The sequence below is a fragment of the Hyla sarda genome, chromosome 2, assembly GCF_029499605.1.
Source record: "Hyla sarda isolate aHylSar1 chromosome 2, aHylSar1.hap1, whole genome shotgun sequence".
In the NCBI taxonomy this organism is placed as follows: Eukaryota; Metazoa; Chordata; class Amphibia; order Anura; family Hylidae; genus Hyla; species Hyla sarda.
Window position 1 is genome coordinate 315,222,267 of NC_079190.1, and position 12,236 is coordinate 315,234,502.

At 41.6% G+C, this 12,236-nt stretch overlaps 1 protein-coding gene across 8 annotated transcripts in view; it reads left to right on the top strand.

The window, feature by feature from the left end:
• The window catches only part of NAV1 (neuron navigator 1), a 526,544-nt gene that overhangs the window by 63,035 nt on the left and 451,273 nt on the right, over window positions 1-12,236 (top strand). For 4 of the 8 annotated variants that reach the window (XM_056557725.1, XM_056557724.1, XM_056557727.1 and 1 more), the window contains exon 3: window positions 5,623-5,819. The exons of the other annotated variants lie outside the window; for them this stretch is intronic. In XM_056557725.1, the coding sequence (XP_056413700.1) occupies window positions 5,678-5,819 (142 nt within the window). In that variant the 5' untranslated portion in view covers window positions 5,623-5,677. The remainder of the gene's footprint in view (window positions 1-5,622; window positions 5,820-12,236) is intronic. 8 annotated transcript variants of the gene reach the window in all.

Below are 12,236 nucleotides of genomic sequence, written 5' to 3' on the forward strand. Positions count from 1 at the left end.
ACGCTGTTTTGTAACTTTTGGGGGCTTCCGTTTCTACGTAGTACATTTTTCGGTAAAAATGACACCTGATATGTATTCTGTAGGTCCATACGATTAAAATGATACCCTACTTATATAGGTTTGATTTTGTCGGACTTCTGGAAAAAATCATAACTACATGCAGGAAAATTAATACGTTTAAAATTGTCATCTTCTGACCCCTATAACTTTTTTATTTTTCCGTGTATGGGGCGGTATGAGGGCTCATTTTTTGCGCCGTGATCTGAAGTTTTTAACGGTACCATTTTTGCATTGATAGGACTTATTGATCACTTTTTATTCATTTTTAAATGATATAAAAAGTGACCAAAAATGCACTATTTTGGACTTTGGAATTTTTTTGCGCGCACGCCATTGACCGAGCGGTTTAATTAATGATATATTTTTATAATTCGGACATTTCCGCACGCGGTGATACCACATATGTTTATTTTTATTTTTATTTACACTGTGTTTTTTTTTTTATTGGAAAAGGGGGGTGATTCAAACTTTTAATAGGGGAGGAGTTAAATGATCTTTATTCACTTTTTTTTTGCACTTTTTTTTTGCAGTGTTATAGGTCCCATAGGGACCTATAACACTGCACACACTGATCTTCTATGTTGATCACTGGTTTCTCATAAGAAACCAGTGATCAACGATTCTGCCGGATGACTGCTCATGCCTGGATCTCAGGCACTGAGCAGTCATTCGGCGATCGGACAGCGAGGAGGCAGGTAGGGGCCCTCCCGCTGTCCTGTCAGCTGTTCGGGATGCCGCGATTTCACCGCGGCTATCCCGAACAGCCCACTGAGCTAGCCGGGATGCTTTCGGTTTCACTTTAGACGCGGCGTTCAACTTTGAACGCCGCGTCTAAAGGGTTAATAGCGCGCGGCACAGCGATCAATGCCGCGCGCTATTAGCCACGGGTCCCGGCCGTTGTTAGAGGCCGGGCCCGACCCGCTATGACGCGGGGCCACGCCGTGGCCCCGCGTTATAGATCGGGAGTGGACACATGACGTTCCAGTACGTCATGTGTCCTTAAGGGGTTAATATAAAATGTATGCTTTTTTTCCCCTTTTTCTTCCCCTTTCCTTCTTTCCCCCTTTTTTTCCTTATTTTTTCTTTTTTTTCCTTATTTTTTTTTTCTTCTTTTTTCTTTTCTTTCCCTTCCCTCTTTTTTTCCTTTCTATTATTTACAAATTTCCTCCCCTTGCCAGCGAAGAGCGCTGCGTCCTCACGCCCCACTCCTCCCTGACTACTTGTGCTCCACTGCCTGTGCATTTATTACGCACCCCCCAGGATCAACAATTTCGGGGAGGATCTTTGAAAGAGGATTTTACCCTTTTTCTTTTTTATTAATATTTTAGGGGAACCGCTTACATCCAACTCCTTCACTTAAACCAGTACTGAAACTTTCAATTACTCAATTTTCATTCCAACTTTGAGAAGAAAAAAAAACAAGGGAGGGGAGCCAAAAAAAAAGGAGAAAAAACCTGAAGGAAAACAAACAAACAAGGGAAAAAAGAGGAAGGAGAAAAGGATACAGTACCTATCCATGTTGTATTTACTACTGGCTTTGGTCGGACAGAGCACCTCTTCCTACAAAAATATATATGATTCAAAGTTGAACGCTGCATCTAAACCGAAAGTGAAAGCTGCCCGGCTGCTCAGCGGGGCTGATCGGGACTACCGCAGTGAAAATGCGGTGTCCTGATCAGCTGGGACACGAGCGGAGGTCTTCTTACCTGCCTCCGGCGTGTCCCCTCGGCGATTGATTGCTCCAAGCCTGAGCTTCAGGCATGAGCTATCGACCGCCGATAACGCTGATCATTGCAAAGCTATGGCTTTGCAGTGAACAGTGCTGGCAATCAGTGTGTGCAGTGTTATAGGTCCCTATGGGAGTCAATAAATGTCATTTAACCCTTTCCTTAATAAAAGTTCAAATCACCCCCCCTTTTCCCATAAAAAAAAACTCCATGTAAATAAAAATAAATATAAACATATGTGGTATCGGAGCGTGCGTAAATGTCCGAACTATAAAAATATATTGCGGTGGTGGTCGCCGCCCGGTGCTACGCCATTTTATGCTAGGGACGTTAGGGACCCACTCTAAATAGGTGGCCTTGACGTGGCGAGTGGGCTTGTACTTTTTGATCAAAAATGTATACTAACAACCTGTTAGTTTTTGATATTATGCTGAGAAGCAATCAGATCATTATACAAGATTGTAGATGTGCACCATGTCTGTTTTCTACCCGAATTCACTTTATAAAAATATATGATTCATTAAACCACATGGTAAATGGCGTACGCGCAAAAAAAAAATCCAAAGTCCGAAATAACGTATTTTTGGTCGCTTTTTATATCATGAATAAAAAGCGATCAGATAGTCTGATCAATACAAGAATGGTACCGATAAAAACTTCAGATCATGGCGCAAAAAATGAGCCCTCATACCGCCCCATATGCAGAAAAATAAAAAAAAGTTATAGGGGTCAAAAGATGACAATTTTAAATGTATACATTTTTCTGCATGTAGTTATGATTTTTTACAGAAGTACAACAAAATCAAACCTATATAAGTAGGGTATCATTTTAACCGTATGGACCTACAGAATAAAGATAATGTGTCATTTTTACTGAAAAATGTACTGCGTAGAAACGGAAGCCCCCAAAAGTTACAAAATGGCGTTTTTTCTTCAATTTTGTCGCACAATGATTTGTTTTTGGGTAAAATTACTGATGTCACTGCAAAGTAGAATTGGTGGCGCAAAAAATAAGCCATCATATGGATTTTTTGGTGCAAAATTGAAAGGGTTATGATTATTAAAAGGTGAGGAGGAAAAAATGAAAGTGCAAAAACGGAAAAACCTGTGGTCCTTAAGGGGTTAATCCATCTATCCCAAATTAAGTGGAACTTAGCCAAGCACCCAGCCTTAGCTGCCCAACAGAACTCAAAATTCATCATCTTGCTTACTGTAGCTTTAAGTTCATCAATATTTGGAACTTCTGTAGACATCCACTTTCTTGCTACCAATAGTCTTGTTGCACATTGCACTTGCCCCCTTAGTATCTCGTCGGTTTTTCTTTTCTTGCTCCACCTAATAACCGAGATATCAATCTATCTCCTTCTTTCAAATCTAGCCTTCCTTCTATCATCCTTACCACCTTCATCCAGAATTCTTTAAGCACAGGACACTCATAGTACATATGGAAGAACCCCATTCCCTCATTCTCACATCTTGGACATTTGTATTTTTTTCGTTTGTCTATTTTTCCCAGGAGTTTCAGCGTGTAATGTAACCTATGTGTTATAAAAAATTGTGTAACTCTATGTGAACTATTTTTAATAATATTCAAGTTCTCTTCCCAGATTCCCCTCCATTCCCTTTCTGTTACTTGCCCTATATCCCTCTCCCATTCCTTTGTGCTAAAGTGCTTTTCTTCCTTATTTTTAACATCCACCATTATTTTATACATTTTAGAAATTGTTTTTTTTATCCGTGCCTTCCCTTAACACCTTTGTTATCGGGCTGTCATTAATTCTCAATTCTTCTTTCTTATCTATTTTATTGACTGCCTCTCTTAACTGTGCATACCTAAATAGTGATATCGTATTACTAAGAATTTTACACTGTGCACTCAGATCCTCAAACGCTTAGAGTTTCTCTTCTTCAAAAAATTGTGCTACAAATTTTAAATTATATTTACTCCAAAATCGCCACTCCTACCCCTCTAATTCTTTAAATCTTATATTATTAAATAACCTTGTATATACAAATGAACCTTTCACCTTCATTACTTTTTTCATTTGTTCCCATACTTTACCCACCATTTCCTCTATGGGATCCTTTCCGCCCAATTTAGATTCAAGGAATTCTCCCATATCTTCACACCCATCTTTTTTCCTTTTTATCATATTCACAAAGACATCTGTTTCTTTCCATTTCTTTACAAACCTCAACTGTGCTGCTATATAATATAGCCTAAAATCTGGAACAGCCAGTCCTCCATTATTCACCCCTCTACTTAGATAACTTAATTAAATTCTTGTTTTTTTCCCCCTTCCAGACAAGTTCTCTTTCCATGGTTTCAATTGTCTTAAAAATTCGGACTATTGGTCAACATAAACAATATCTGAGGTAAAATTATCATCTTCAATAGGCCAATCCTATCCGCTATACTAAGTGGTAGACCTAACCAGATTTTTTTTTTCGCTTTTATTTTTCTTAGGATGGGCCAGACATTTAGTTCCGGATATTTTTGCACTTGCTTTCCTACATTTATTCCTAAATACTTAAATGTCTCCCCATCTCTTAATATCTTATGTCTCTCATGGGTCATTTGCTTGTCTAATGGCATTAATACAGTTTTATTCCAATTTATACTTAATCCTGATTTACTCCCAAATTCCTCTATTTCCTCTATAATCTCCTTCAATGTCTGCTGCGTGTTCCGAATATAAAGCAATATATCATCCGCAGAAAGTGATACTCTGTCCTCTGTCCCCCGACATCCAAACCCCTCTAACCTCTCGTTGTTCCTAATCCTTATTGCCAATGGCTCAATATATAGAGCAAAGATATGGGGGACAGAGGACAGCCTTGTCTGGCTCCTCTAGTCATTTGGAATCTTTCCGATTGCACACCATTTATCAAAACCGCTGCCCTAGGGGAATCATACAGAATTCCCATCTATTTCATAAATCCTGCTCCAAACCCATATCCCCACATTACCATCCTGTCGTGCGGTAATAACTCAATTAAGAATTATGGTCATAAAAAATTATTAAAGGGGTATTCCAGGCCAAAACTTTTTTTGATATATCAACTGGCTTCGGAAAGTTACACAGATTTGTAAATTACTTCTATTAAAAAATCTTAATCCTTCCAATAGTTATTAGCTTCTGAAGTTGAGTTGTTGTTTTCTAACTGCTCTCTGATGACTCACGTCCCGGGAGCTGTGCAGTTCCTATGGGGATATTCTCCCATCATGCACAGCTCCCGGGACGTGACATCATCATTGAGCAGTTAGACAGAAAACTTCAGAAGCTAATAGCTATTGGAAGGATTAAGATTTTTTAATAGAAGTAATTTACAAATCTGTTAAACTTTCCGGAGCCAGTTGAGATATATATATATGTATATATATAAAAAGGTTTTGCCTGGAATACCCCTTTAATTGTGAAAAATTTAAAATTATGAAATTTATTAAAAATCTCAAAATTATGACCTGGTGAATTGCAGACAAAGCTAATCAATACAATTCACATCTGAGTCCGACTATTTCCTCAGATATTAACAAGTTCTTTTTATGATGGGATGACATTAACGCTTAAGGATGTAGTTTTGCAATATACAATAAAACACAGGTGTTATAAAAGTATGCAGATTTATTGGTTATAAGATTATACACATAAATGAGTAATGAACACAATGATATATGCAAATGAATATCAATTAGATATTAGTAAACAGTACAAGATTGTTAATTTACTAAATTTAGTAGAACAATACATGTGAGTAGTAAGTAACTTGTTACAATAAACAAAACTAGGTTAAAATATCATATAAGAAAAAGGTTACATACCACTCTTTTCAGAGGAACCTCATGATATTAAGATGGGCGATATCTTAATCATAGATATCAATATGGAATGCTAAATACACTCTGCCTTCTTCTAACCAACTACAAATCACATGACTCCAAGAATGGGAAAATCCATCTAAGAATATATACATGGAAAAACTATGATATACTTCCCCCCCATTCTGGACTATTTTCTATACATGATCTTGGTAAGACATCAAGACAAATTATTAATAGCAATGATATATGATCTTGCTAGACTATATTTCAGGAGGAAGAACTTGAAACAAGTTTCCTGTATTGAGAAATATATTTATAACACTTAGCTTGGCGAGTAGGAATTCTATCAATATCTAAGCAATTATTTAACCCCTTAAGGACTGAGCCCTTTTTCACCTTAAGGACTCGGCCATTTTTTGCAAATCTGACCACTGTCACTTTAAACATTAATAACTCTGGAATGGTTTTAGTTATCATTCTGATTCCGAGACTGTTTTTTCGTGACATATTCGACTTTAACATAGTGGTAACATTTTGTGGTAACTTGCATCATTTCTTTCTTTCTTGGTGAAAAATCCCAAAATTTGATGAAAAATTTGAAAATTTTGCATTTTTCTAACTTTGAAGCTCTCTGCTTGTAAGGAAAATGGATATTCCAAAATATTTTTTTTTAATTCACATATACAATATGTCTACTTTATGTTTGCATCATAAAATTGACGTGTTTTTACTTTTGGAAGACACCAGAGGGCTTCAAAGTTCAGCAGAAATTTTCCAATTTTTCACAAAATTTTGAAACTCGCTTTTTTTCAGGGACCAGTTCAGGTTTGAAGTGGATTTGAAGGGTCTTCATATTAGAAATACCCCATAAATGACCCCATTATAAAAACTGCACCCCCCAAAGTATTCAAAATGACATTCAGTCAGCGTTTTTAACCCTTTAGGGGTTTCACAGGAATAGCAGCAAAGCAAAGGAGAAAATTCACAATCTTCATTTTTTACACTCGCATGTTCTTGTAGACCCAATTTTTGAATTTTTGCAAAGGGGTAAAAAGGAGAAAATTTTTACTTGTTTTTGAAACCCAATTCCTCTCGAGTAAGCACATACCTCATATGTCTATGTTAATTGTTCGGTGGGCGCAGTAGAGGGCTCAGAAGGGATGGTGCCAGAACAGCAAAAAATCCCAAATGGCATACCATTTTGGAAACTAGACCCCTCGGGGAACATAACAAGGGGTAAAGTAAACCTTAATACCTCACAGGTGATTCACGACTTTTGCATATGTAAAAAAAAAAAAATTATAATTTTTACCTAAAATGCTTGGTTTCCCAAAAGTTTTACATTTTTAAAAAGGGTAATAGCAGAAAATACCCCCCAAAATTTGAAGCCCAATTTCTCCCGATTCAGAAAACGCCCCATATGGGGGTGAAAAGTGCTCTGCTGGCGCACTACAGGTCACAGAAGAGAAGGAGCTTGAAAAAGAGAAGGGAAAAAGGGAACAAAAGACCAGCGCACCCTGTGCCGTTACCTCATGGGGACAAGAGTCAGGTGGAATGGGGATGGAAAATTGCTCACCTTATTGTGTCGAGCTGCGAGCGCGACACCGTTGTGGGCTTGGTATGGAAATGATGTGATCCGCGGCAGCCTGTGTCCTTCCGTTTCTCGAGATAGTCGAGGCGGTTCAGTCAAGATGCGAGTTCTGTGCCCATGGCAGAGGTCACAGATTGGAAAAATCGGATACTTCTCTGGCGCTCGCAGGATCCGTGTTGGTGGTCAATTAGGTGAGAGACTTCAGGTGTGATAAAGAATTCAGTCTTTATTGCTTCATAAGGGACGGACAACGCGTTTCGAGGGATCACCCCTCTTCCTCAGGTCATGGGTACAGTGACAGGTAACATAATGCTTTTTATATACACAAAAAAAAAAAACGCGAAAAGGCCCAGAATGTGGGCTGGTCGGGTGACGTCACTGACAGGTGTGCGTGTCAGAGAGGAGCAATGGAAAAGGTAAATAAAGAGACAATGTGCTTTGCAGTGTTATAAATACTGTTTGAAAATGCTCATAATGTCATTGTTCTGTGAGTCTATAGCAGGGGGGAACAGGTGATTATGAGTTTTTCCGTGGTTGAGAGTCACTGGGTCCGGTACTGGCGCTCCGTGCCGTCCGGACGTTGATGCGTGCTGGTACTGTATTCCGAATATCGTTGAGGTCCCTGGTGGCTGTCGCCATCTTCCGCTGCAGTTGGCAGGTTATCGGGTCGGCGTGGGAGGGGCTGTGAAGGTACCTGGAAGGCGCTGCAGTCCCCCTGTCCGCGGACCACCACCGTCCCGCGCATGCGCAGACGGCCGTGTGTCAGCGGAGCTGTGGGTGAGTAGTTCGCAGGTGAGGGAGGACTCTGGCTGGCAGTGATTTTGATGTTGGCCATATTACAACTGCTGCTTTGTCCTCGGGATGTGAAGCAGGACACATATACAATAATGTATCAGATTGCCGTTTTGGGTGCTGGAGGCGCAGTCCCATTTATCATTATCAATGATAGCGCAGGTGTCAGGGTCCCACATACTTACAGTGGCATATGAGCACGGCGGTGGAGGGATTGTAGTGTATTTTTAGAAAATAGTAGAAGGGACATACCGGTGTCATATGTAAATGGGATGGTGGGAAAGTGAGTGCACATAGAGAATACACATTAGGCGTTTGTGGTGCAGACGTCCAAGGTTTGGACGTGTGTCAGCGGTGGGAAGGTTTGTGTGTCTGAGTCGGTAGTATGGTTCGGCGCATTCAAGGAGGGGGTGAATGCCGAGGTGTGGTAATTAGGTGAACGTGGCCCTTGTAAAGTTGAGTGTGGTGCGAACCCGTCTATGGTGTCTGGGACGGGGAGGAAAGGTATGATAGGGGGATTAATGTATGAGTTCTGTTATTTCATTCAGGCCCTGAGGCTGTAAGGAGTTCAGGCTGTAGATCCAAAACATCTCTTTTCTGACTAGTGCTTCGAATCTATTGGTGAGATGTCTCGGCACTTGGTCAATAGGTATAATTGTAATGGGGTTGGTACTTCCAGGATGATGTCGGCTGCAGTGGCGCGATAATCCGTGTAGTTGGTAGCCTTTCCTTATGTTGGCCCGATGTTGGTTCAGTCTAATATGTAGGGGTTGTGTGGTCCTGCCCACATATTGCTTCCTACATTCACATTGGATTAGGTACACAATGTAGTTGGATTGGCATGTGAGATGTTTCTTTATGGGAAAAGATTGTCCAGTGTTGGTACTGGAGAAGTGTTATTTGTCATGGCAAATGGTTTGGCAGCATAGGCACCTTGGTTTGTTGCACCTGAAGGAACCTTTCTTTTTTTGATATTCTTGTTCTTGTTTGGGGGAATGTCTTTTTAGTTTACTTGGGGCGATCATTCCTTTCAGGGTGGGAGCTCGACGGAATGTGAACCTGGGTTTGGTTGGGATAATTTCTTTCAGGTAGGGATCGGACTGTAGAATGTGCCAATGTTTCTGTAGGATGTTCTTTACAGACTGTTGGCCAGCTGAATATGTTGTGATGAAATTACAACTGTAAAGGTTCTTTTTTGTGTCGCTCCTTTCTTTTTGTTGTTTCAGTGAGTTTGTTTTTTTGTCCATGCACTCCTCTTGACTTAGTGTCTTGGTCCTGGAATCAGCATTTTGAATACGTTTTTTTTGGGTACCCTTTAGCTAGAAAGCGTTTTTCCAGGGTCTTGGCCTGGGTCGGAAAGGTCGTATCCTCGGTGCAATTTTTTCTGACCCTTTTGTATTGTCCGAAGGGTGTATTCTCCCTCCATTTTTTGAAATGGCCACTGTGGAAGGAAATGTAACTATTTCAGTCCACTGTTTCGAAAAACGTGGATGTTATGATGGCTCCCTCTTTGGGGGTAATTTCCAGGTCCAAAAATTTGGGGTGAGGGTGATCCCCCAGTCGTTGTTATTGATCTCAGCCACCAATTGGTTTATTTCGTCCATCGGACCTTGCCATAGGATAAAAAGGTTGTCTATGTACCTTTTATATAGTCTGGAGTGTTTGGTGAACAGGGGGTTGCTAGTGATGAAAGTATCCTCGAAACGCCCCATGTATAGATTGGCACGAGAGTAGCCCCTGCCTTCACCACTTCACTCACTTCCCCACCATCCCATTTAAATATGACACCGGTATGTCCCTTCTACTATTTTCTAAAAATACACTACAATCCCTCCACCGCCGTGCTCATATGCCACTGTAAGTATGTGGGACCCTGACACCTGCGCTATCATTGATAATGATAAATGGGACTGCGCCTCTAGCACCCAAAACGGCAATCTGATACATTATTGTATATGTGTCCTGCTTCACATCCCGAGGACAAAGCAGCAGTTGTAATATGGCCAACATCAAAATCACTGCCAGCCAGAGTCCTCACCTGCGAACTACTCACCCACAGCTCCGCTGACACACGGCCGTCTGCGTATGTGCAGGACGGTGGTGGTCCGCGGACAGGGGGACTGCAGCGCCTTCCAGGTACCTTCACAGCCCCTCCCATGCCGACCCGATAACCTGCCAACTGCAGCGGAAGACGGCGACAGCCACCAGGGACCTCAACGATATTCGGAATACAGTACCAGCACGCATCCACGTCCGGACGGCACGGAGCGCCAGTACCGGACCCAGTGACTCTCAACCACGGAAAAACTCATAATCACCTGTTCCCCCCTGCTATAGACTCACAGAACAATGACATTATGAGCATATGAATATTCTGGGCCTTTTCGCGTTTTTTTTTGTGTATATAAAAAGCATTATGTTACTTGTCACTGTACCCATGACCTGAGGAAGAGGGGTGATCCCTCGAAACGCGTTGTCCGTCCCTTATGAAGCAATAAAGACTGAATTCTTTATCACACCTGAAGTCTCTCACCTAATTGACCACCAACACGGATCCTGCGAGCGCCAGAGAAGTATCCGATTTTTCCAATCTGTGACCTCTGCCATGGGCACAGAACTTGCATCTCAGAAGAGAAGGAGTCACAGTTGGCTTTTTTGAAGAAAATTTTGCTCTGGGGGCATGCCGCATTTAGGAAGCCCCTATGGTGCCAGGACAGCAAAAAAAAAAAACACATGGCATACCATTTTGGAAACTAGACCCCTTGGGGAACGTAACAAGGGGTTAAATGAACCTTTATACCCCACAGGGGTTTCACAACTTTTGCATATGTAAAAAAAAAAATTTAAAATTTACCTAAAATGCTTGGTTTGCCAAAAAATTTACCCCTCAAAATTTGAAGCCCAATTTCTTCCGATTCAGAAAACACCCCATATGGGGGTGAAAAGTGCTCTGCTGGCGCACTACAGGTCTCAGAAGAGAAGGAGTCACATTTGGCTTTTTGAAAGCAAATTTTGCTCTGGGGGCATGCCGCATTTAGGAAGCCCCTATGGTGCCAGAACAGCAAAAAAACACATGGCATACTATTTTGGAAACTAGACCCCTCAGGGAACGTAACAAGGGGTTAAGTGAACCTTAATACCCCACAGGCGTTTCACGACTTTTGCATATGTAAAAAAAATGTTTTATTTTTTACCTAAAATGCTTCTTTTCCTAAACATTTAACATTTTTAAAAAAGGGTAAAAGCAGAAAATACCCCCCAAAATGTGTTAGGCAATTTCTCCGGAGTACGGCGATACCCCATATGTGACCCTTAACTGTTGCCTTGAAATACGACAGGGCTCCAAAGTGAGAGCGCCATGCGCATTTGAGGCCTAAATTAGGGATTGCATAGGGGTGGACATAGGGGTATTCTACGCCAGTGATTCCGAAACAGGGTGCCTCCAGCTGTTGTAAAACTCCCAGCATGCCTGGACAGTCAGTGGCTGTCTGGTAATACTGGGAGTAGTTGTTTTGCAACAGCTGGAGGCTCCGTTTTGGAAACCGTGGCGTACCAGACGTTTTTCATTTTTATTGGGGAGGGGGGCTGTGTAGGGGTATGTGTATATGTAGTGTTTTTTACTTTTTATTTTATTTTGTGTTAGTGTAGTGTAGTGTTTTTAGGGTACAGTCGCACGGGCGGGGGTTCACAGTAGTTTCTCGCTGGCAGTTTGAGCTGCCGCGCAGAAAATTTGCCGCAGCTCAAACTTGCAGCCCGATACTTACTGTAAACCTCCGCCCATGTGAGTGTACCCTGTACATTCACATGGGGGGGGGGGGGGGCATCCAGCTGTTGCAAAACTACCACTCCCAGCATGCGCTGACAGACTGTACATGCTGAGAGTTTTAGTTTTGCAACAGCTGTAGGCTCACTGTTTATGTATCACTGAGTTTGTGACCTTACTCAGTGTTTCAAAACCAGTGTGCCTCCAGCTGTTGCAAAACTACAACTCCCAGCATGTACGGTGCATTGTGTAAGGTGACTGCTGGGAGTTGTTTGCAACAGCTGGAGGCACACCGGTCGTGAAACACTGAGTTAGGTAAAAAAAAACTGAGTTTCACAACCAGTGTGCCTTCAGCTGTTGCAAAACTACAACCCTCGGCAGTCACCGACAGCCAATGGGCATGCTGGGAGTTGTAGTTATGCAACCAGCAGATGCACCACTACAACACCCAGCATGCACTTTAGCTGTTTGTGCAAGCTG